Source organism: Poecilia mexicana, unplaced genomic scaffold, assembly GCF_051168715.1.
Source record: "Poecilia mexicana isolate PSO_F unplaced genomic scaffold, ASM5116871v1 scaffold_7, whole genome shotgun sequence".
Taxonomy (NCBI): domain Eukaryota; kingdom Metazoa; phylum Chordata; class Actinopteri; order Cyprinodontiformes; family Poeciliidae; genus Poecilia; species Poecilia mexicana.
In genome coordinates, this window is record NW_028263376.1 from 21,911,661 (window position 1) to 21,937,591 (window position 25,931).

At 40.1% G+C, this 25,931-nt stretch overlaps 2 protein-coding genes across 5 annotated transcripts in view; both read left to right on the forward strand.

The window, feature by feature from the left end:
- LOC106923831 (protein bicaudal D homolog 2-like) overlaps positions 1 to 7,280 on the forward strand; it is a 43,944-nt gene extending 36,664 nt beyond the window's left edge. The window contains exons 10-11 of one of the 3 annotated variants that reach the window (XM_088007243.1): positions 828 to 1,062; positions 3,510 to 7,280. In XM_088007243.1, coding sequence (XP_087863369.1) covers positions 828 to 1,062; positions 3,510 to 3,557 — 283 coding nt within the window. In that variant the 3' untranslated portion in view covers positions 3,558 to 7,280. Of the gene's footprint in view, positions 1 to 827 lie in introns of all 3 variants that reach the window. The other 2 variants (XM_088007244.1, XM_014997143.2) reach the window with 2 other exon arrangements.
- A 4,879-nt stretch (positions 7,281 to 12,159) lies between these two features.
- Positions 12,160 to 25,931, forward strand: part of fgd (faciogenital dysplasia) — a 64,859-nt gene continuing 51,087 nt past the window's right edge. For both annotated transcript variants that reach the window (XM_014997141.2, XM_014997142.2), the window contains exon 1: positions 12,160 to 12,496. In XM_014997141.2, the coding sequence (XP_014852627.2) occupies positions 12,475 to 12,496 (22 nt within the window). In that variant the 5' untranslated portion in view covers positions 12,160 to 12,474. The remainder of the gene's footprint in view (positions 12,497 to 25,931) is intronic.

Genomic DNA, 25,931 nt, shown 5'->3' on the forward strand with positions numbered 1-25,931 from the left:
ATTCACACACAGAGGCACACACACACACGCACACACACACACACACTCGGAATGAGGGGCAGGACATAATGCAGCAGCCCTGCACACAGTTATTAGTTATACTGCATTTTTGAGACAATGTGTTTGATGGATTGGGTGGAACGAAGTTTCACTGCAGCTGGTGAGAGTAACAAAGCAGAGTCTTCTTCTCATCCTTTCACTTCGTTACTGAATGACCACAAAGTTAATGCATTAATGCCTTCATCCTTGCTCGGAGCTTATGTAAAGAAACTCTGAGTTTTGTGTCTCACCTGATCATATCACTTATTCCCCATTAGAGAAAATTTAAAATTAGAGGATTTAGATTGCTTTAAACAAGTTGTTCAACTTGGAAATTATTTTAATACTCTCTAATAAGTAGTCGATTTTAGAGCATTCAAATACTGAATGCAGTATTTGTAGCAGAGGTGGCAAAATGGCTGATTGAGTCAGAAGTTTGTATTACAGGAACATTTTTGGTGCGCAAGCTTGAGCATTGTGGCTTGTTGCTGCCATCTGCTGGTTACAAAAACGACTGAGGTTCTTGATCTTTCTAAAGGTTAGATTTAGTGGTACTTTGACAAAGATGGGGTTCTTCTGCACAGAATCTATGACTGTTAAAAGATTGTGTGCAGAATGGGCCTCGCCTCACTAATGCAGTTATTCACGCGAAAGGATCCCTGACCAAGTATTTGCTGCCTAATGGTCACTAGACGGATATTCTTGTATAAAATGTTTTGTGAGAAATTCAGGTTGTGGTGAACCTGCGGGTCAAGCTTCACGTTTTCCTCTTTGCTTCCCTCCTGCAGCTGCGACGAATACGTCACCCAGCTGGAGGAGATGCAGAGGCAGCTGGCCGCAGCCGAGGACGAGAAGAAGACCCTCAACTCTCTGCTGAGGATGGCCATCCAGCAGAAGCTGGCGCTGACGCAGCGCCTGGAGGACCTGGAGTTCGACCACGAGCAAACCCGACGCGGCGGCAACAGCGGGCGCTCCAAGGCCCGCAGCAAGGCCGCCGGCACCACCGCCACCAGCAACCCCCACGTAAGTCAGACTCTCACCTGCTCTGGCTCCGGCCGACCCGAGCTCAACAACGCCATGCCCAACGGTATCCTGGGAGGCCCCGCCATCTTCTGCAGTGAGAAGTACAAGATCTACTGCGACTGAGAGGCGGCTCGGACGTCCAGCTGGACTGCTGTGTACAGAGGGCAGGGTGGGGGGCCGAACCCTCCCTGCCCTTAGTGTTAAAGAGCCCCACTCGCTCGCTTTGCTCCCCGGCCAGCCTGCGCTCCTCTAGGGACTGCTGCGTTACTAACCGGCTGCTCGTTTGTGCTCGTGTAACCACATAGGGGAATGCAGATGTATGTACAGTGTGCTATGGACCGTAGTAGACATATCTGGCATGTGGGTTCAAGGGCCCTGGTTATAATGGGGGCAGGGGGGTGTTGTGGATTTTATGGAGTGTCTATTCTTTCCGCTGTCATGGTGCTGTACCTATGATGTAAGAGGTTGCAGCTTCTGTGTTTATCTGTCCTGGCCCAGTAACATAAGCACATGGTGGGGGGTGTGGAGGCATGTAAAGATGTCGGACTGAACGACATCCTCTGCTTGGCGTGTCTGTCGGTGCTCCTTTGATGAAAATAGCCCTTAACTTCTCTCCCTTCCTTTCCATCCTGACCAGGGACTCCTGTATGCGGCAGCCCATTTTTTTAAAATCAAGTAACTGATGTTTACAAGAAAATGAACTAAAATATGCAAGTTCCCTCTGCTTTGTGGCTAGGGGAGCATCAAAATGAATCTATGTACCAATTTAAACTGAGAAAGGGAGGAGGGGAAAGGTTTCTTGGTTTTATAATGAAAAGGTTCGGGCAGAAAAAGGAGCACCTGTGACCGCAGGTGTATATTTCAGGATCAGTTTAAAGCTGTGATGCTAGCACACCAATACAATAACGTCAGTAGGATTGCATGGCTTTGCAGCTGAAAAACGCTTTAAAAAAAAAAAAAAAAAAGATTTACCGTTATTTTCTGTCATCAGGTGTGTTATCAGATGAACTGCAGGGCTCTACATTGCAAAAATCGCAGTTAATTGGTGTACGGTGAAACACAGGAGGGGCTGTGAGCTCCGCGCGACCCGACGTGTCGCGTCGGGTCCGATCAGAGCCATATCACAAGAGAGAGAGGAGGAGAACGTTTGACAAATCGATCTTCGCACCCAAATTAAGTGCACTTCAACATAGGTGCCTCAGGTTACTTCTTCTGTTTTACTGTGAACAGAGATACAATATAGTTTTGTTTCAAAGGTTATTTTTTAAATCAGCAAAATTCTGGAAGAGCACAAATTATTTCAAGAGGAACTTCCTCAAATCTGGATTAAGCAAAACCGACCACTCGGCGAAAGTGCCTGTCGATGCAAACATTCAGTGTATTTATCTGTCGATGATGCAAAGCCCCGTCCTCATGTCTCAGCTCTCCCCCACTCATTATCATGTTCCTGCTTTATCTGTAGGAGATTGCGCCACAGCTTTCCAGTGTATAATAGAGAACATAAAGTCATGTGACCGAGTAGGCATGGGCCGGTACCAGATGTTCATAGTTTAAATGGTAAATAGCCTGTACTTGTATATCATATTTTTCAAGTCTAGAGGACCCCAACGTGCTTCATGCTACCTTTAGTCATTCACCCACGCTGATGGTTATAAGCTACATTGTAGCCACAGCTGTATAAGATTGAGTAAAAGTACCACAGTTTCACAATTTTTTTATTTTTTTATGGAACTCAAAAAGAAAAAATGTACAGCTTAGCTCAAAATTGTTGAATTGAACTGAAAATTATTCACATTCCTGCCGGACATAGATTTAAAATAATTTTCCTTCATCCAGGAAGCGACTTCCTGGTTGTAAATGAAGCAACAGTCTCCCAAAAGACAAAACATTATGTTCAAAGGCATTTTTAACTTTCGAAGAAAAACAATTTGTCGTCTTATTTATAAAATGTCGTATCAAAATACCCATACTTCTATAAATAATCAATGGAAAAGCCTTTCTTGGCAGCTAAAGGCCTGTCATGAGTTATTTTTGAGCATTTAGCAACGAGCTCCAAGTCCTAAGACGACAGAAGCCCTCTTTGCCATCACCCTAATCTTTAGCGCTCAATTGGATTCAAGTCGAGACTCTGGCCGACTTCAAAACATTACCCAAAGATTAAATCTACATCTGCCAGGGATATGACTAATTTTGAACACAATTGTATAATGTGAGAAATTATTTTTGTTTAAGACAGAAACCAATGCTTGTTTCTATTGTTACTAAAACATAGCTCATAGCTACAGATGTTAGAGGAGCATTGCTAAGTTTGAAACCTTTCCTTTTAAAAACCGTGGCACACCTTGATGCCAGTAGCCAGCCCATGCCTACAGCTAAAAATGAAGAAAACCTCTCCTATGTCTTCAATCCGAGTGTCTTGTTAGCTATAACCGCCTTCTCTCTCGTAGATTGTCAGCAGCTTGCTCCCTCAGCATCACCAATCACCCTTTAACTAGAAAGAGGACTTGTGAGGAAAATATTTCTGTCAGGTAACATCCTCTCGTTACGCTGCGTGTGTATATCTCAGTGTTGGGAAGTGAAGGGGCCCTCGTGTGTGTGTGTATGCGTGGGTATATGTTTTTAACCATTTGCACAACGAGGGCCTCTCATTGCCGTGTCGTTTGGTGTGCGAGAACGACACGGCGCACGCTGTTTTAGTATTTACAATAGCTTTAAACCATTGCAGGCTAGTATTAAGCAAATAGTAAAAAAAAGAATAAAAGTGGGGCTTGTGTTTATTAAATCCATGTAATGCTTGTGGATCATAAACATGTTCGCTTTCTGATGTTAAAAGCAGGGTTGATGGAAGGTGATCCTGCAAGGTTTGTTTTTTTTTTTTTTTAAATTGAACCATTTTCTAACGCTACAAAGCTCTATGTTAAACTCTATATTCTTGATATAATCCTTCAGGTTGCACTCTTGCAGGATCCTACGACAGTATTCCTCCATCTTTGATACAATGCAATGCGGATTGATTCCTAATAATAATAATTTTAAAAAAAAGGAAAACTGTTGGTGATCAACCCTGCTTGAGCGTGGATCAGTAAGCCACAGCACAAAGCACTAGAGGCTGTTGTACGATGTAATGAAAAAAAACGAGCCTCCTTAGAGGTCACTTACTTCTATGTTTTATAATCACTCAACATACAAGTAGAATGCATTCAGTTTCTATCAGTTGGTGCTGAAAAGGAGGGAGAAACCAGATGTCTGTCTAATAATCTGGAGAAACAAGTCCAGGATTTTCCAGAGGGAGAAACTCCTGGTGATATTTAGAGGCAGGAAAACCTATAAACGGTCACTAGGTTTGACCCGAGGACATTGATTGAAATGATCTCCCATGTATAGGCTCTGTGGCTTCACTGAGCTGTAGATAGATCTCAGGATGTGATCGTGACTAGAATCCTTAGACGAGTGTCGACTGCCCCGTCGAATTTGAAATCGATGTGTTTTAACTTTTAATCCGGTGTCGTTGCAAAACGGCACCTGTGCAGCTCCTCCTACCTCCGCCTGCAGGCTTCTCCCTCATCACCTCTGAGTTTTCACCTCAAATCACTTCTTGTATTTGTTCGTTAAAGCCTGCATGTGAAAACTTCACTCGTTTTTCATTAACCCGCATAGCATCTCTCTGTGGCTTCATCGCTGTCTTTAGAAGAGAGGTTCACAGCACTTGTGACAGTTTTTGGCTTCCTTAATTGCACTTGCGGGGTAAAATGCAGTGCGTGCGCAGCTCCAATTTTAATTTATTGGAAAAAAAAAACTTCAAAATGAGACCATATTTGGCTTTGAGCTCCTAAAATCGCCTTCTGCTGCTTTGACTAACACCGGCTGCCGTCTTCTTCCTCACCTGACTTTACTGACAGCTGCTTTCAGACAACCTGAACGCTAACGATGCTGATCATTTCTTTATGTCTCCATTTTGCAGTAATTTTTCAGTAACTCCTCGAGGACGACGGAGTACCAACACAGAGTTCTCCCTCGCAGCTCCAAAAACTCTTAGAACTGTAGCCGATTTGGACGTAAAGGTTGAAAAACTAGTCTGCCTTCTACATCTGAACACTAAAATGTGGCACATCAAATCTTTTTTCTTTTTTTTAAAAAGTGCATCGCTGCTGGAAGCAAACTTCTCACAAGTCCAGTGAACATTCTGGAACAGATTATGATTGGCTAATCTAACCGTCCAATTAGAAGCCAGGGGACATGTGGCTGTTTCTCATTGTAGACAAGCTGTTTTTATTTTATTTTATATTTTTATTTTATTTTTTCTCTATGTGCACTTTGATTATATAGGATTATAACATATTATTGTTAACCTAATAGGAAAGCGTGGTAGTACTATGGTTTGTGAGTTAACCAATCTAAGTTTAACACAGATTAAATATACTAATTACTTGAGTAAATGCTCCACAAACCATAAGACTATTATGAGTCTGTCCTCAAGATTTTATCCATCAAGTAACCATTCTTAAATTGTTTTGTTACGTTTTACATGTTATGTTGTTTTTTTTTCTTTGTATGTTCATTCTACTGCCATGGTCTATATAAAAAAAAATCCAGGGTGATCAGATTCTGGGTTTTTTTCATGTATTTATTATTCCTAGGAATAGTACAAAAGATTTTACGCAATGAAACTTGACAACGCTCTGATTCAAATGGGTAAGTTGTGTTCGGGAGATAAAATTTTGGGGTTGGCGTGACGAGGTTTTCTCCGAGCTTCTTACCGAGGGCGTTCCATCGAAACCGATCACTGGCCTTCAGAATTCTCTGCAAGTTGCGACTATTAAATTCCAAATTGGAATTGCTTCATTCTCTCTTCGTTTTATTGTGCCAAATGTTGGCACACCGTTTAGGTCGACAAGAATCAGAACTCGGAAAGAAGACGAGGCGGCCGCGGCTCTCCGTGCGAGCGGGCCCCTGGGCTTTTGGGTTTTTCTGTTCAGTTGGTTTGTTTAGTTCTTCGTTTCTGACCAGTAGTGCCTTTCATTGTTTCAAGGGAGAATCTTAGATTAGGATTTTATGTTTTGTTTTTTTTGTTTTTTTTGTTTGTTTTTTTTTTTATAGGTGAGGGACATGGGGTTTGAACTGACTACGAGCAGCAATAAAGAGCAAAGTGATTTCAGCCCCTTTTTTTGCGTGAGAGAGGTAATAGTTTTAAAATTAGCTCAATAACTAAAATTGTATTGAATTGTGCAGGTCAGTGATCAAGTAATTCAGGGGTATTAAGAAAAGGTTGTTGTTGTTTTGTTTTTTTTTTCTTGTTTTTTTTATCAAACTTTGGGAACCAAAAGAATTCCTTTGGCCTCCCGTTGTTGAACTAAATGTGCTGAGGGGCAAATCGGTGTACAATTGGAAACATCTACGCATCTCTAGCTGTGTTTGGTGAAGGTAATGTGATCTTAATAGTATTGTTGGGGGGAAAAAATGTGCTTGCTGCACATTTTTTTTTCTTTTCTTTTTGTCTCTTTTTGAGTTTGTTTTTTATTATTATTATTATTATTATTATTATTATTATTATCTCTTTTTTTTACATCATGTTTTCAACATTTATGTTTTCAGTAAACAGAAAACAAAAAAATTAGCATCAACAAGCTTGAATAGTGCCATTACAGCCAATGCTTGCTTGTTGAGGCGTTAAAAGTTACCAATATGGAGATAAAGCTGAACAATTAAAGTGCAATTCAGATGCTGTTTTACGTTGTTTTTGTATTTTTTTCAAATGAAAAGTTTTCTGTTTGCTGGAAGCTATAGCATTGTGATAATAAAATTAGCAGTGCAAACTATTGTCATATTGTCTTTCAGTATTGATCCATAAGAGTTTGATATCTTTATATAAAATAACCACTTCACCTGTATGTTGGTATTTATTTGAACTGTGATGCAGTACTGTATTCTTATCAATAATGTGCATTATGATTAGTGGCATATTGATTCCAGCTAAATGTCATTTGCATGTTCCTCAGTCATGGGACCTTTACACAGGATTGAAAACAAACATGTAAAGTTTCGTCCGGGACGTTTCGAAAGAAAAATGGAAGAAAAAAAAAAATTAGAAGGAGCGAGTTGAGTTTGATGTATTACTGCTGAATTATTGCTCTAAAAGTGTTTGTTTTCTAGTTGAGAGGTGGGGTGGCTGTGTAAGGGGAGTCATACTGGTTAAAATCAATAAATGTGACTAAGTTCCACTTTGTTTCAGTGTTGTTATTTATAGCTCATGCACAGCAAGAGAGGATGAAGGGTTGACGTCTATTTTCTTCTGCTCTGATGTGTCTGTCGTCTGAGTGTTCCCAGCTGGAAGTCAGGGGGGAAGGGAAGGGGGCTTCCCAGCTGTCCAAGTGGGCTGCAGGATGTGATCACGTTACACACAAAGGCACCTCCATCCCCCTTCTCAGCTCTTCTCCCTGTGTTTTTTCTGCTGTCTCACTTAAATCTCTCTCCTCCCCCTCTGTCCCTCCCTCTCCTGCTTCTCTCCATTTCCTCACTTCCGTCTGGTGACACGCCTACACATGATCGAACAAAGTTTGACCTACAGTCATTCAGAATTTTTTTTTCTTTTTTTCCAGGCTGTGGAGACCGGCTTTCTGACTTTTCAGAGCTAGAGACAAACTGAAAATCAGACATTATCTGATGTGATTTGTAGATATAAGATTTTTTTTTAATCAACTTTAAGAGGTTACAGTGTGACCGTTTGAAATGTTAAAAGGGTCTTAAGTAAAATGTACTTTTTTTTTTTTTTTAGCTCAAACCCTACCTGGCCCAATTTCAAGGCATTGAAAATTTGCAAAGTTAAATTTATCTTAAGTCATGTTAACATGTCAACAGCTGAAAGTAACATAGTTACTTAATAGTGCTATTTTATAGCACAATGTGCCTGGAAAATACATAATACTGCCCTTCAAAGCAAAGCTGTAATGTGTCTCCTGACAGATTTTTCTGATTTTGCTTTTTTGTCTCACTTAAATAATTCAAATCATCAAACTAATCTTTAAATCAGACAGATTAGTAAATACATGTATTACGTGGTGATCTGTATGTTAGAAATGTTATTCCTTGTGGTTTTCTTTCAACAAAGGCTTTCCTTTTGCCACCCCTCCATAAAGAAGTTTCCACCTGAGTGGGAGATCACTGCAGCTCCTCCAGAGTCTAATTGGACCTTTTTTTTCCTGCTTCTCTAACTTGCAGTGCGCTTGCAAGAATGCAATACTCCTCATTGAGGTTGGTTGCACAAGATTTTATTTAGAGGCTGAAAACAAAAGTATTTTTATATTTAAAAAAATAATGTAAAATAAGTTTTCTTCCCACTTTTCTACAATTCTACACTTATTTGTGTTAGCCTGCTGCATACAATACCAATAACATTTGTTGGGGACTGTGGTTAAAAGACAATAAATGCAAAAAATACATATACTTGAAAGAAATGACTGGATCACCTAACAGTAAGCATGAGAAACCTAATATTAACTTAGCTGCTAACATTACCTAGGATTAGCCATGAGACCTGTAAGATGAATGATCCATCATGTCACCCTGACACACTGCCATGATGAACCAGTTGCTCCCACGTGCCATATGCAGCGCTGATTGAATTGAATGTCAGACAGAGAGAAGAGGTCAGTACTGGGATCATGCTGGAGCTTTCGTTAGTGCCACTCCCTTCTCAAATCCACCCACAGCTGACATGTGGGTCGGCATGCCATCCGTCCTGCCCTTTTAATATACAGGTGGTTCTATTTAGGCTCTGCGGAAGCCGAGTCCGCCTATTACAGCAGCTGTTTCGCTTCTCATATCTTGCGCACTTTTAAAATCTGCCACATGGGGTCACTATACTACAACTGTTTCCGCATCAAGAGCGGTAACTTACCACAACGGTGAGCATTTGCCTTAAAAAAAAAAAAAAAAAGAGTGAGCGTTTCTTCAGCTCTCACAAAAAGTCTTTTTTTTTTCATGTGAGTCAGACTGCGCTGCCATGTGATAAATCTACATGGAGCCTGAAGGAACAAGCAGCTGTGATCAGATGGTCAACAGCACACATGCTTCACATAGACCGGTTTGCAATGAACACACACACAAAAATCCCATTTCTGAACTGCACTACGGAGGCAGATATAATTTAATTAAAAGGAGGCTGAGGCGTGTCTCAGCTATGCACTGTGATCTCAGCTTCTTTCCCTAAACGTAACGTAGACAGAGGTTTTAAATGTCTCTACTACTGTCTCCAATCAGCAGCTTTTGCCTGAGCCAAATATCAGATGAGATGTTGATAACCACAGTGTGAGGTTTTAATTTGCACATGAAAAGGAGTGAAAAGCTACAGAGTGGCACGTCTGTGTGGTGTGATCAGTCATATGATTGGTGTATTTATATTTACACCCAGATGAGTGTAAAAAGCTGATCTGACACACATGTTGGTTTTCACACCCATTGCTCAGCTTGGATGCTCCGATCTTCTTTTTTTTTTTCCTAATTGTCTTTTTGTCTCTCACCTTTCCCCCTCTTCCTGTTAACGTTTCTATCCTCTCTTTATTTTCTTCTCTTCATGAATGTTCTCTCTGCTCTGTGGTTGTGACTGGAAGAACTTCAAGGGAGGGGAAACAGAGGACTTCTCCCAGAGAGCTCCTTTCTGTGGGCCAGCATGCTCCGTTTGTACCGACAGGCCGTTCAAAGCATTAGAAGGAGCTGAGGCCTCTGCTATAACAAACGCGAGTTCATTCACCATCAAAACCCTCTCTCTGGTAACACGCTTAGAATGAATCCAAAGCAAATAACGAAAAAAAAATGACGTTTTTTTGAAACTGGAGTACACCTCATTGTTTCTGATTGTAGCGATGGGCGCACAAAGAGGAGTACAGCTCAGGGAGAAGGGCTACACAGAGGAAGACCATCATTTAGAGACTCTGCTGTTGTCTGTGTCGATCCGAGCCGATGGCAAGCGTGCAGCCAAAGCAGCTGCAACAAAGAACTTAATGGTGCGTGTCTGAATAGACAAGTTTCGAATGAATGGAGGAGGAGGAGTGAGTGCAAACACAGAGAGGCGTAGGGATTGATGGCAGCCACACACCTCTAAGGAATGGCTGTAGAAAACATTAGTAAGGAAGGATTTCATGTGGTTAATGTGTCAATGAAAAGATTAATCACCAACCCTGTAGATGCTTCTGTGACTAATATTGAATTATTAATCATCCATAAGCAGATCAGCCTGTTGTTTTTGTTGTTGCAGCTGTTTAGGGTGGAGCTGCAACTATGTTATTTACAGTTGAGGTGGTTGGACGTTGTCAGCTCAAAGGTTTGGGACCTGGCGGATTTCATCAATAAATCTCAGAGCTAAAAAATGTGTAAGGAGTTGAGAGAGGGAGAGAAATACATAGTATAGCACCAAAATGCTGGACACATTTGTTTGTTCATAGATTATTTTTTTATGCAATTTTTTCCTAATCCTATTGTTTTCTGTTCAATCAAACCATTTGTAGGCTATTGCTTAGGAGCTTTTTAAGATTTAACTTAATTTATCACAAGTTGCAATATAAATTAAAATCAATGTACAGCAAATCAGGTATAAAATGACAAAAAAGACTTTAGCACCACCTGACCTCAACTTTTAGATAAAAATGATGAAAGTAAACACAAATAAAAAGGCTTTACTTTACCAAGACTGCATATCCCAGCGTTTTTCCTCCCTTGTCCATTTCTTCTTGCTTATTAAGATCACAGCAGTCACTGAATACTCTGAAAACTTGGAATCAGTTAGGAGACCCGGAGAAAGCCTGGGCAGTGACATGGAAACCTTGTCCCAGTTTGTGCTCCAAGATTTTTTCCACACTACTTGGCAGATGTGGAGCTCTCCATGCAGAGCCGCCTATTGAAACGGGCCTCTTCATCCTTTTCATGACTTCACGTGACAGCCAGTGTCATGCCTCTGTGCCAGTGGGCATGTCATTTGCTGAAGATACAGCAGTGCTTGAAAACAGAAAGCAATTCATAATGAATTAGAATGAGCAAAAGGATAGAGTTTGATACAACTTTAGAACATACTGAGATCCTCTTACTCTTTTACAGTTCTTCTGTGTGTGTGTGTGTGTTTTAACTCATGACTTTAGCTTCACATATTTATTTATGTTACAATTTTATGTTACGTGTTACATACTTTCATATTGTTATAGTTAAAGTGCTAATAATGGTTGATGTTAGCTTACTAGATAAATATAGCATATTAGCTCATTTGAACATGCTATTAGCATAGTAGCGGAAATTAGCTCTGTTTAGCTAGCAAATTGACTTAAGCAAAAACCAGGCTTAAGTAGTTCAAAAATATGGAGATACAGTGAACCCAAGCCTATTTGTTGTTCTATATTCATTGATTTTCCTGTGAAGTGCAACTCCACATTATTCACAGAAAGTTTGCCTATTTGTGCATTTTTTTTCCCCATAAAGCACATAAAATATGGTAAAGATAATGCAGAGTGGGAAGTTGAGATACGAGTGTTTTCAGTCTGAGTGCCTTTAATTTTCATTGGACTTGATATCCAATGGGGGACTTGAGGTTGTCTGAACAGTGGAAATAAGGACGACCATATTAGGTTCTGTGGCAGTCTACCATACATGTTAACTGGTGTTTAAAAAGCAGACAATTATCTGACTTGTTAAGAGATGGGTTCCAAATATGTGCAGATTTTAGCTATATGTGTGCAACTATTGTCCTTATAACAATATACATTGGAAATTCACTGTATCTAAGGACTTAATTAATTAAAAAAAACATAGATTTTTAAACCACAATCACTTTACGAGCTCTTTTATATTTTAAGCTTCCCCTTCTCTCAACTGCAAACCTAAAACAGAATGTGATTGGTTAGGGTCAAGCCTCCTGGCCCCTCCTTGGTAGCGCCACTGCTAAGTGTTTGACATTAAACTCTATCTGTATTAGTTTTATAGAGCTGAAACACATTCAACTGTTAAAAGATAGACCTTTAGCTTTTCACTGTTTTTATTATTTTCTAAAGTCTCAATTCTACATATAAATGAATGGGATTGTCGTGCTTGCGCCTTGCACAGACGGGAGCGCGCAATTCATTTTTCCAGCGGCACGGAGAGGAGAGAGTTCAGCCTCCGGAGGAGAGGGGAGGAGAAAGGGCTACATGGAGGAATACAGGGCTCTAATTCTGCACAAAATCTGACCTGGATAACATTTTTTTGTACATTAGGACACAATGAAGAGTCCCCGGTGTCGCTGTTAGTTTTTGTCGGCGAAGAGGAGAAGAGGAGCGCTCTTAAGAGTTTTGTTAGTCCGCGGTACGCTGGAGCCACCGCTGTTGCTGCCAGTTTCTCCGAGAAAAAAGACGACTTCAGCAGGGGAGGACCTGAGAGAAACTTTGTGGAAAAAAAATGCAGGGGGTTTCAGCGACGGGTAAGTGAACTGCCCTCCCAGATCATTCGGTCTGCATTGAAAACAGCCTCCACTTTTCCGGAGTTGTTTCCAGATAGTCGCGGCGGGTTTGGCGCACAGGATTTGAATCTCCAAAAATGCTTTTGCCAGCTGTCAGCGGGGCAGCTGCAGGCCCGTATCTAACAAGAGAATTTAAAAAAAAAAGACTTGTTATGCTCGTCAGGCGGCCTCATAAACACAAACTGAAGGGAGCATTAATATTAGAGCTTCTTGGGAGCTCGGGCTGACGGACAGAGAGGGCAAGAATAGGAGCAAAGCGGTGCCAAACCCTGAGAGAAAAGGCCCTGACCTCACTGTGTCTCCGGTCTGACTGAGCCCCTTCTCTCTGAAACACACAAACACTCACATTATATCTGCAGTAATTTAGTTGGTAAGCCGTGACCGGAAATCAAGCTGTAAACACACTTTCTGATAACAAGAGGGCTTCTGCACTGTCCTCCCTATTGTGAGTGGCTGTAACAGTGTCCCTGTGAGGAATGTGATCTAAGTGGAGGAGTAGCAGTGTGTGTGAGGCAGATATTAAAAGTCTGTAGGTCTATGAAAGCGTCTGGATGCATATCTGTCCTGCAGGTTGGTAGAAGGCCATAAGTTAGAGATGAGTGTATGGTTCTGTGGTTTCCCTTCTGCAATGTGGCCAGACATATTTTTAGTAGCAAGATGATTTCATGAGATCCTGACTTGCATTTCTGCCACAGCTAAATAATTAACATACTCCCTAGCTGTCCATCTTCATGTTGGTTCAGTCTTAAAGATATATCGAGTGCTGTATTTATTTATTTTTTCCACTACCAGATGTACACTGTCAAAAAAGTTAAAGGTGAGTAATAAAGTTTGGATTTCCAGTGCAAAATTTCAGAAATGGCTGATTTAATTACAAATTTACTGAAGAAGAAAAAAATGCCAACACTATTTTGTACTTATTTGGGTCACAAAAGGCTCACGAATGGAGTTGATCAGCGCCAATTTACAACAAATACGCAACAAGACCGTTTAGACGACAAAAAAAGATCCAACTAATTTTCAGTAACACACAATAGAGCAATACATTAAATTCATACAAATACAATTATGTCTGGTAGATGGATTAGCACGTGACTTTGACAGATTTTAACAAAGATGGTGATGCATTTTGTTGCAACACTGCAACATTTTTTGCATCTTTCCCAAGCCAGGATTAATGGTGCGGTGACTGATGGGGGTAAGGTAAATTTAACTATGACAGGACTTGCATAATGGTCTGAAAGATGGCAACATTCTTTTTGAATGTTGCCATCTTATTGGCTCCTGTGCATATTCCTTGTTTGTAAAATGGGTAAAAAGGTGTATTCCGCCTGCAAGACCTAAATTGTTAAATGATTTGTGAGTATTGTGGAACTGACTGCTGATCTTTGGGATTACCTTTCTTCCTTCTGATGTTGACTGAATGATGGCAGTAGGACAGACTGTACTATAACTGGTAGTATGAGGCTGATTTATATTTTTATCTATTAGCAAAAGTAGCTTGTGAGCCGGCAGTTTTGCAGGAAATCTTTGGACCTTAAAACGGTCTTAATGCAACACACTGACCAGGCCAGATGTTTTTTATTTTAACTCGGTCTGATCTCTGATAATGATATCTGGCCATTCCGGTCTGCACTGGTCCTCTTCACAAACCGCTTCCATGTGTTTCACTGGGCTTCAGGTCAGTTTGGCCCCTTTGACATTTTCTACCCAACCCTTGCCATTTCATTCCTTCAAATTTCTGCTTGCTTATTGGACATAAACAAGTTATTTCGTCAACATGTGCATAAATAGCTGTGCGTCGTTTTATTGATATTTGTAATTAGGTAATATAATTAAAAGGCTAAACTTCTTTATATGATTTAATTTTGTAGTGTATTTCCAAAAAATGTTGTATTATTCCCTACTAGCATTGATTGTGGTTCTGATTATGGCTTATGAAATATCAAAGTAATTCTCATCGTCCAGAACATCATTAGATGTTCACTGGAACATCATTATTGGAGCTGCAAATGCTTACAGTAAACAGAAAACTGATAGAAAAAAGTTACAAATTGAGGCATAGAACCTTTCAAGGTTGTTCGGACTTGCGCTTCAAAGGCGTGAAATGACCAACATTTAGTTGTCAAAACAAAGTTTACTGAAACACTTTTCTCACAAAGTTTAAATGCTGTGCTGCTGCCATACAGAATACTAATAAACATGTTTATGATTACAAATAAAAATGGGGGGGGGAAAAAAAGCTAAGTGAGATTTTTAAATGAACTTGGACGTTACTAGAAATATCCTTTTATTTTATTTTTCCTGGGAAAATCTGGATCATGTTACAATTTACAACAAAAAAATCAGACCAAATAGAAAATCTGAGCATGACGTGCTCTAAGGAGATTGATTGATTTTACTGGATAGTCTGACTCATAGCTTTAATGTTTTGTTTTGTTTTGTTTTTATTAATATTAAACCATGGATTTACTGGAAATTAAGTTAAAAAAAATCAGGCTTTCTTTCTTTCTTTATACTTTTGCATACATCTGCTTTAGTAATGCCTAAGACAAATAAGTGGTAGGAGGGTATGACTGACATGAAGTGCTGATGGGACGATATCAGGCTGCAACTGAGGTAAACTATGCAGAGTGAAAGAGAGTCTGTTTGTTGTGAGGCTCAGGGGAGGGATCGATCTGCCGTCCTCCTGGCTGACTTTCTTTTTCCTGCAGTTCAGCACTGTATCGTTTCTCTCCCACACACACATTCATATTCACTCTCAAGGCCTTGCTCTTCATTATTTTTTTTTTTTTCGTTTGTTGTGTTTTTCCCGTTCCTTCTCTCTCTCCCACACTGTCCCAGATCAATCTTTTGCCCCCTCTTCCTTAAACCTTCATCCCCCAGCACAGCACAGCACACACACACACACATTTGTGTTGCTATCTTTGTGGGGACTTTCCATTGACTTCCATTCATTTCTACAGCCTAAACCTTACCTTTACCCTTTTCCTAACCCTAACCATCACATACCTAACCCTAACCAAAACTCAATTCATACCTTAGCCCTAACTCTGGCCCAAAAACAGGGTTTCCTCTTGTGGGGACGAGGCTCCGGTCCCCACAAGGAGCAATTGGTCCCCACAACGTAGTATATGTCAGGAAAATTGTCCCCACAAGGTATTACAAACAAACGCGCGCGCACACACACACACACACACACACACACACACACAATCAGATATGTTATTTCTTTTTCCCTTAACTGTACTTCCACGTGGGAACCCTACCACCAGTCAGAGCGCTTTCCGATGCTTATTTTTGTATTTACGATAGCGGGGTCGTGCGGGTTGCGGGCTGCTTGCATCGAATCATCGGAGAATCTATTAAAACAAACCACATCACAAATAAACTGTGGTGGGATGGGATAGCATGCCTCTCAGTCTGAGGTCCACCGCACTCCTCTGACTTGTTTCCATAAACGTTATGGACAGATTTTGCTCTTATTCCTACCCTCAGAGGTGGGTCAGTGTATTTCTGACAAAAACAGGGTGACGGTGGTTCACGAGTGGCAGCATGGATGTCCTGGCTGGCCGTTTTGGAGTTTGTATCATGAAAAGAAAATCCTTCAGCGTCAGATCTACTACTAGCACCTCCTCTCTTCCTTAGGAGTTTGAGAACGGGACGGGAAGGAAAGTTTCCTGCGCGGCAAAAATTTGCCCACAACTATTTGCAATTTAGACCATTGTTTAGCTTAGCTGGTAAATATTGTCTGTGCAACATAGCATAATTATCCCAGGGTGTGAATTATTATACAGGAACCCAGTGGAGCACCGAGGAGGGTTTCAGCCCTGTACTGTATCTTTTCTTGTTTATAGTAAAGTCTGTATGTCAGTAATGATAAATGAAACCGTTTACAGCAGCTCACGGAGGGAGTACCCAGCAGTTACTCTGGGTTAAAGGGGTCACCAAGTATTCAAGAGGAAATCTGGAACATAAACCCACAGAACAGCGTGGCCTTTTTTCCAATCCTGGATTCTAAACAGGATTTACATACCCAGGGTTATTTTTACAAAAACAGATTAAAATGAACCTAGCTCTATTACTAAATTAAGGTTTTCTGTCTCTGAATGTGTTCCTATGCACACATTCATTAGATGATTAATCATTGGTTCAAATGGGAAACGAAACACGGGGATAATAAAGGATAAGCTGCACTTCTACATAATGCGACAGCTAGTAGATGTAGTTTTGCTTATTGTATTACTACAGATGAGTCTGTAATCATCAATGCATTAAGATGAAAAAGTGAATTGTATGCATTATATAAAGATTCATTACACACAACATTAATACATTTCAATTGTTTGCTAATTTTAGTCAGCGTAACCTATTGCAAAAAAACACTGAGTTTCTCAAAAATACCATACCACTTAATTTCTACGGCACTTAAAATACAAAATGGCAGCTGGCCAAAATACCGTACAAAAATGAAAACAAAGAACAATATTAAAACAATAAGACAACTTTTTCCTAATATTAAGTCACAGATGCTTTCTCTCTCTGGGTTAAAAGCCAAAGAGAAAACAATGTGTTTTTAAACAAGTTTAAAAAGCAGAAAGAGATGAAATCTCGTTCATTACGTAAGACCAATAAAAAAGACTTTTAATACAGATTTTGACCTACTAAACAGTATCTCCATGTTGTACTGTAGGGTAAATGCACTCAATACATGGTCTGGGCTCCTTTTGCGTCACTTATTGCATCATCTATCAGCCTGCTGAGCAACTTGTCTGCATTGTTGGATCTGGTGACTTTCACCTTTCTAGTCAGTTTCCAGGACAATCAAGTGCAGCGATAATGTGATGATTAAAGCAGTTAGAGGTACTTTTTGCAGTGTGGGAGGCCATACCAAGTCTGGCTGGAAAATGAAGTCAGAGTCTCTTTAAACCCAATCAGCAGAGGAACATGCTGTAAAATATTCTCCCAAACTGCTGCTGCTCTGACTTTGGACTTGATAAAACACATTGGACCAATACCAACAGGTGACACGGCTCCACAAATCAGCACTGACTGTGGAAACTTCACACTGGAACTCAAGCAGCTCAGATTTTGTGCCTCTCCAGCATTCCTCCCCACTCTGGGTTTGGAGTAAGCATTTTTTTTTGTTTGTTTGCTTGTTTTCTTTGAAAATCAGCATTATCTCGATTCGTTTAAAGTTTTATCTTGGTGCTGATAATGTAGTTCTCTCCTGGTTTCTGTCAACCAGTGCATGTGCTAGTATTCAGGGGGTAAATATAAAAATGTATTGGGTCTATAGTTTGTTGAAGCTGATCTAACCCTGAATTCACAATACATATTGTTACTGGAGTAGATGGGCGCAGTAGAAGTAGAAGCGGACATGTGCAACACCTCTCTTGTGGGTGATGCTGTCGTCACTCAGCTCTGTCTACTTTGGGATCTTACAGATTGAGTGACTGATCAAAACGTAGGAGCGCTTTTCAAAAACAGACACTTGGTTTTGGGCCAAAAAGACAGAATAAAGTGTTGCACTTTATTTTGGCCAAAGAGGAAATATGAGCTTCTGGCATTTATACAAAATGTAAAGCCTTACAAACAAAAGTAGACAGCTGCTCTAGCCTTTGAAGATTGGACGTAAATGGCCCACATCTGAGACAAATTTGCAGTTAGATTTGCAGCCACTGATCACCATGCTTGAACGCATCAAAGACAAGACTTGGTAGGCTTGTGCATACATTCCAGGAGCAGATATGAAGCACACTAAATGTTTTCTACTGATTGGTGAGGGAGAAGTTGATGCTAGCATCGGCTGCTCGTTGGCTGTAGCCGGAGTTACAATAACGCAGCGCACTTTGACCGTAGACTGTACAGGGCTGTATATACAAAGTCAGAGCTCAGTGACCATATCTGGCAGCTAGAGTTAGAGATGCTACACAGATGTACAGAGCTGAAAAAAAAACAGGATTTACAAGAACTCTAATTATTTCTCTTGAGAGTGAACCAGACAGAGAGTTGAAAGATACGAGTCAGCTCCTCAGACATGCCAGCAGACACTTAAGGTGTCTTGTAAATATCGATCGTGGTGAGTTTCAGAGAGGTTTCAGCACCTTTTCAGTCTGGGTAACTATGTGGATCGTGTAACCGCATGGGTTAAATTAAATCAGGCTCAGGTTTTATTGAATTTTGTAAGAATGCTAATCTGATCTCTCGGTCGTAAGTATAGTTCTTCTGAATAACAGTGACTTGCAAAGGTATTTTTGGTCTTTGACCTTTTTCACATTTTGTCAAGTTACAACCTCAAACGTCAATGCATAATGATCGATTGTATTATGTAGACCACTGCAATGTAGTGTAAAGTGAAAATTAAAGTCAGCTCCTTTTTGCTGCATTTATTCAGGAACTTTTAGCCCATTACTCTTTTAAAAAAAAAAAAAAAAAAAAAGCCCAATACTTTGGTTGGAGAACACCTGAAAACATAAGTTTTTAACTCTACAAATTTTGAGTTAGACTTAGGTCTGGACTTTGACTGGACCATTGTGACACGCATAGTTTCAACTACATTCTATTGCAGCTCCTGCTGGATGTCTATGGTTGTTCTGCTGGGAGATGAAGCTCGATACCGGTCTCAAGACTTTTGCAACTCCTAACTTGTTTCCTTTCATGACTGTCCTGTATTCAAATGACTTTTCAGAACGGATTTTCTGCTTGACATTTTTTCATAACGACTATATTTGTGAACTGGATGGCTTAGAGCTGTCCTGTCAACAGATTCTTCCAGTTGAGCGGTGGACCTCTGCAGCTCCTTCAGATTCACCACTGCTCATTTCTCTGAATAATGCTCTCCTTGTCTGATCTGTCTGCGTACATAGGTGGACGGTTTTATCTTGGCAGCTTTGCAGTCCGAGTCTTTCCATTTTCGGATAATGGTTTGAACAGAGCTCCGGCAGATGTCAAAAGCTTTGGGTATTGTTTTATAGGCTATCATTGCTTCTCCAAATCTTCGTTTTTGACCTGTTCGTTGTGTTCCCTTATTTCCTAATTCTCTAATAAACCTCTAAGGCCTCCACAGAACAACTATACCTAGAATGAGATTAAGGCATGCACAGGTGGAAAGTATTTACTGATTTTATTTCATTGGAATTTAATCTGAGGTGTCAAAAAAATATGACGGGGTATAAATGTATGTCGCAGCTGTTGGGGTTGAGGGAGCTGTTTGGCAAGCCGTGTATCATTTTCCGTTCAGTTCACAATTATGGACTCATTTGTGTCAGTCTGTTACATAAAGTTGCCAGTAAAACACTGCAGTTTATTGTTGTACCAGGACAAAATGTGAAAATGTTTTTGGCGTACGAATACTATTGGATTTCATCGTATTCTAAGAGCTTATTCCATTTGTTGTGTGCTTCTTCTCTGTTCTGGAAGTTTAAAGTCAAATCAAAGGAGACAGTAAAAGGTTTTAATAGAGTACTACAAAATGTTCAACAGACATCTCTCATGTGCGGAAGCCTTTGTCTTCCCCCGGTTGTTTCTTTGCAGTTTGGGAAACAATATCAGTTAAGAGGTTTTAGCCCATGTGAACATATGTGCTTTGTGCCTTTCAACCCAGAGACCACAAAGCAGCCGCCCTTTGTACATAAATGTTGCCTCCGAATAACAGCAAACATGTCTGTCGTCCAGTGTTGTTCTCTAGTACATGTGCCGGAATCTGAGGAGCTTAATGCAATCATCTGCTTGACTTCTTGCAGCAACACCCCGTTGAGTATTTGCTGACACAAAACTCCATGGTGACTAATACTTCTAAACAGAAGAACTGGGTGTATTTCGGTTATCAGAACACATCCTGTGGATCTCTACATCCTCCTGTCTCATCTGGTTACAACCGTGTGAGACAGCATGACTCAGATGCAGGAACAGTGAGAAGCTTCAGGCTCTTTCCCGGCCGGCCCGGGTGTCAGTCTGATTTCCTTGATGGTGGTCATGCATGTGTCCTGCTGTTGCTGAGATTCGTCCAAACGTGACGCGTGACGTTTGTTTGTTTGCGCGAGCGGAAAAGCAGCTCTGGAGGTGACGGAGCGTCTCTCTGACAGGTCTTCTTTGTTATATGGTAACATGCGTACGCAGAACATTTTGTTTGTTTTCAACAGCTCAAATATGTTTTATGGAACAGAGATGTTTCCATTTTAATAACCAAGCTGTCTATTCAAACTGTGATAGCTTTAGAAGTCGACTTAGCTTTTTCTCTTTTTTGTGTGTGTGTGCCTAATAAACGCAGTGGTTTGCTGTATTTCGCAGGTGCAACATTAGTTGATGAGGGAGAACGAAGCGCAGGAGCATTTGAATGTGGACTGGATGGAATTAGGAACTGGTTTGTTTCAATGTGTGTTTTTTTTTTTCCTTTTCTATTATAACTATGGCAGACGCATAATTGACTCTCCTGTTAAACTGGTTATTGCATAAGTTTTAGGCATGGCTCATACATTCCGTCCATAAGCAAGCACGCACCGCTACAGTAAAACTAAGCCAAACGAGAGTAGGGCGACATATCGTGAATAAAATGCTTCTTTTTCTAGGTCACTCCTAAACATTAATATTACTTGCAATCGTAAAAAGAGTGCTGGTAAATTTTAAAACGTTACTGTAAACCAAAATTTGCCAGGAGTATAAATTATTTTTTATTATGAAAACAAATGTCACAAACCTGATTTTAATTGTGCTCAAAACAAGTGAAACAATGAGTGGGCTGTTTGTTAATTTGTTTCTTTTTAAATTAGAAAATGTTTCTTTTTGTTTCATTTAATAAACAGAAAAAATATATTTTTCAGTAAGTGGTCACTAACTGAATTCAGGTGTGTCGGAGCTCCTGTTGACTGAAGCTGGACTGGATTCAACTAATGAGACGAGACGATACTTGGGACAAGATTCACAAGAACCAGACAAAATGTTTGCATTCAGGAAAACTTAGAATGTCAGTTTTTTATTTATTTTAACTTAAAAAAATAGAATAAAAATAGTTTTTATAAAGCTCTGTAATGGGTGTAGAGCAATCATGTGTAGTCTATATATTGTTTTTTTTAAACATTTACCTAATTTTAAGGTGGTGCGAATACTAAAAAAAATCAAACAAATGTTCATTTGGATTTTCATGATTCTCAAAATTTGGGTAGAAGAATCTCATTTCAAAGTAGAAAATGTCTAAATTATCTTTGATAAATTATATTTTGACCTAGAGATGACACAGTGCACTCCAGGCTCTTTATTTTTTTGAGTTACTTGTTAGGTTTACTTTCAACATGTAGCTATTAATCTATAGTGTATGAACGTTGTAAATATATGAAAGCTACTGTTTATTCCAACTTAAAACCAAAGTTTCACGCCTGAAATTCTGAAGAAAAAAAAAAAAGATTGAAAGTGCTCTTCTATACTTGTCAATCCCTTTGAGTCTGTATTAACTGACTTTGTCAATCGCAGGGAAACTTCCTTGCACACATCAAAATAAACGTCTCACACATAGAAACAATAGTATTTGCCGTCTTAACATGGACTGAAGTCAGCTGGATAGCACATTGTAAGACAGAGTTTACTTGGACTGGAAAAGTAGTGCGGTTGTAATATCACAACACCTTGCAGTACAAGATTTTTTCTTTTCACCTGTAATTAGCAGTTTGCAGTGAATTGAATTGACTGAGGTATCGAGGCGAAGATTTAGCCTCAGGAATGTTTTTGTGTTGTCATTCAAGTCACTCAAATACGTAATTCCCGCCCTACTATAAAATGTAGCCCATCCGTTACTATTGGTGGCTTTACCGAAGCCTCTTTGTTCCCTTAATTATATCCTTTAAGGGACAACATAACCAAGCTATGAGGTGTACACTGCTATGAAAGCTTTATTGGAGAGGACAGGAGGTGTTGTAATGGCAGAGTATAAACAAGTGTTGTGGACAAACTGCAATGTCTCGAAATTACACAAAGCAGCCGTATTCTTTCCATGAAAGTTTATATATACATCTGGAAAAACCAGTGACCTCAGATGAGATCTCAGTTGTAACTGCACAGAGTTAATTAACTCTGTGGTTTGTTACTGAAGCTACTACAGATTAAGATAAACATAATTAAACAAATCGTAGTCTGATGAAAATGTTTTTGTGACATGTTAATTCGTATTTTTTCAGTTTTATGGGCTGTTTTTTTTTTTTTTTTTTTTTTTTGTTGCCCCAAAGAAAGAAGTCACATTTCCAGATGAATAAGATCCTGCTGGAGTTTGACAGCAACGGCAGCAGAACTGAGTCAACTGTAGTTTATGATTGGGATGTTTCTGTTCAGAGTAGCACTTCTTCCTGCACGTTTTGTTTATACTGGAGTTTTCTTGGCTCACACACTTGCGCGTACACGCACGCATACACACACACACACGCATGCACACAGAAGGCGGAAGTGACCTAGTTTTCCTAAATGGTACCAACTGTGGAGGCCTTCCAGAAAAGAACACAATTACTCGGTATCACCCAATAAAGGGGGCTAACGTGAGATATTGAGCACCGGCTTCACGGCCAAATAAATCTCACGCTGGTCATCTGTGTAAATGTTTGCAAGCCAGATGTTTGTCTGCAGACGTTTTGGGCTTCTGAGAGTGGGAGCGTGGTCGCTCTTAAAGTGGTGGAAAATCATTTTAAATCTGCAGATATGCTCTCAGGTTTCGTCACAGTTCAGTAGTCGGTTCCAGAAAAATAAGTATTTCAGCTACAGGAATGTCTCTGCACAGCGTTTTCTGCTGGTCTGCCTGTATCTCTGTCTCTCTTCTCCAGTCTGCTGTCTGTCTGGATCTGACCTTTCCTGATGAGGGGGATTTTCCTGGGAAAGTCTTATGGAAAGTAAAAAAAAACAAAAAAAAACTGAGCCCTAATAGTAAAAGCATGTTCCATTATATTTTCTCTCCTTCTGTGTGTCCGTGTGTGTGCATTTTATGAGTTCAGCTCCTTCCTAGCACACAGAAAGCATTGTGTTTTTCCCTCTCTCATCATCAAGAAGAGCAGGCTCCACAAAATCAGAGCTTCCTGTACACAGTGGGGTGAGGCCCTGGGATCTAGAGCGGAGGGAAGCGGGGCAGAAGAAACGAGGTGGGAGTGGGAAACGGAGCCAGGTGGAGGTTAGAGGGGTTAGCTTCTGTACAGGCATATAACCATAAAAGCTAATCCATTGATAAAGGAAAAAAAAAGTGAGATGCACACATTTTATTATTGAATATACGTATGAATATTATGTTACAGATATTTTAGTAATTCCAAACAAAACCAGCTTAAGCACACAGCCATCGACAAATAAACTATTGTCTGCATACACAAAGCCTGAGATTGCTCTTTGATGAGCTCTTTACTGCATGGCGTGCAACAATGAACTGCTTTAAATACTTTGATGTCCAAAAATAGTTCTGTCTCTGGAGATTTGTTCTTCAAGGCTCTGTCACAAAGACTGTAAAGATTTCCCTTTGTTTTTTTCTGTTTGCATCCTCTGCTGAAGGTAGATAATTTAGTTATTTTGGTTTTGAGAATAGTTTTTATAACTAGATTAAGCATCATGTGACTTAATGAACCTGGCAATAACATAATGTGGTCAAATAGTGGGTGAAGGTCTAACATCCACAATAGAGATAAGTGGTTCAGTATCTGGCTGTGTTGTTGTCTCTTTCTTGATTTCGTTTGACAGTTTTTATTCATTGAATGCATCAAAAAGCAGGAGCTCTGGCCTTTTCTGTTCTATAAATAAATCACCTGACAGCATGCACTTTGTAATGTACTCTTCTGTTGGTTATTAAAAACCTAATGAGGAGGAGGGGGGATATCTGCACTTCAAACCAGATATTTGCATTTTTTCTGTGAAAAGACTCAAGCTGGTTAGAGTTACCCTGTAGAAACATGGATGGATGGCTGAGTTGTGCGTTGGCTTTTCAGCCATTTAGAAATAACTGCAGTCTTCAGGTACTTTTATTATTTGCCATCAAGTTATAACTAAAAAAATGCAGCCGGCATCAGTTTTACCTGCTGGTTGATGATGCGACTGAAGCTTCGTTTTACACCACAATCTTTTTGAGTCTGCGAGCTTTAAAGCTACAGCATATACATTTTTTCTACATAATTTCACCACGTTGTGACAGGATAATATGAGACGGATAATCTGTGAAAAGATCAAGCTCCTCCACCTGCTCCCTGAGCTACTGTTAGTGTCTGAAGAAATGCACCGATCCCAGTCAAAAACAACCAATCAAAGCTAGGAGGGGTGTCGTCGTGATGTCAGTCAACGTCATGTACAAATGGGAAGATGTGAGGAATGCATACACAGGAATGATTGACAGCGCTAAGACCCTCCTCCTGGTTCTAATTGGTTGGTTCTACAGGACTTTTCATACTCGATGTTCCTCCTTCAGCCTAACCAGCCTCCTAAATCATCTTTGCTATTCACACTGCCTCACCTGATGCAGCCATAAACCCTTCAGTAAATGCCGTCCCAGTCCGGCTGATTGCAGCCAACAAAAGCAGCCTGTGTTCAATTCTCCATGCTCTCTCCCCCTGTGGATGCCCCTCCTTCTGCTCCGTCCTTCTGTTCTGATTAAACCATTGTCTTTCTCTGCCCTCTTCCTTCCTTTTAAGCCCTAAGTATGTATCCAAAAGAAACCAAGCAGACTTTAAGATTCACATTCTCGGAGTTGTGTGTGTGTGTGGTCTGTGTAACATTTTGCACATTTTTAAAAGCTGACATGTCGCACAGGTAGGATTCATGAACAAACAGCCTCGGGGCCTGTCTGTCAGCAGGAAGCTCTAAACTTTTCTGTCCCTTTCCTCCTCACAGGCACCTGTTTGTGATTGTTCAATCTGTCAACAAATGTTTTTTTTTTTTTTTTCTTTTTGGTATTTACTTCATTAGTGGAATCAAAGTGTTGCAGTAAATTGGAGTACTTTTGTCACTCTAAGTAATATATAAAACAGAGCAAGCGAAGAGACCTCACAAACCTCTGGCATTTAATTTCCTTTTTTTCTTTTTTATTTTTTTTGCTTTTAAAGCCAGAAACTTCAGGGTACTTTTCTCTGCCCCTCCCCATTAAAATGATACTGATACATCATTGTTGTGCTCTGACTGTACAGCTATTATTTTGCCAGTAGGTGGCAGCATAATCTCAGCTTCAGGAGACCCCAAACAGTAATTCTTTTCACTTTATTTAAAAATATTTAGATGCCAAAAGAAGAGTTTCTGCATTAAGTTTGCTGTGAATAATTTTTTTTTGAGAAATATCATTAGTTTATATTTGTCTTTAATCGTTTTTCTGTATGAGAAAGACCTTAAACCGACACGGACCAGGAAGTCTCCTGATAAAGAGTAAAACAGACCTCAAAATCTTTTAATCAGC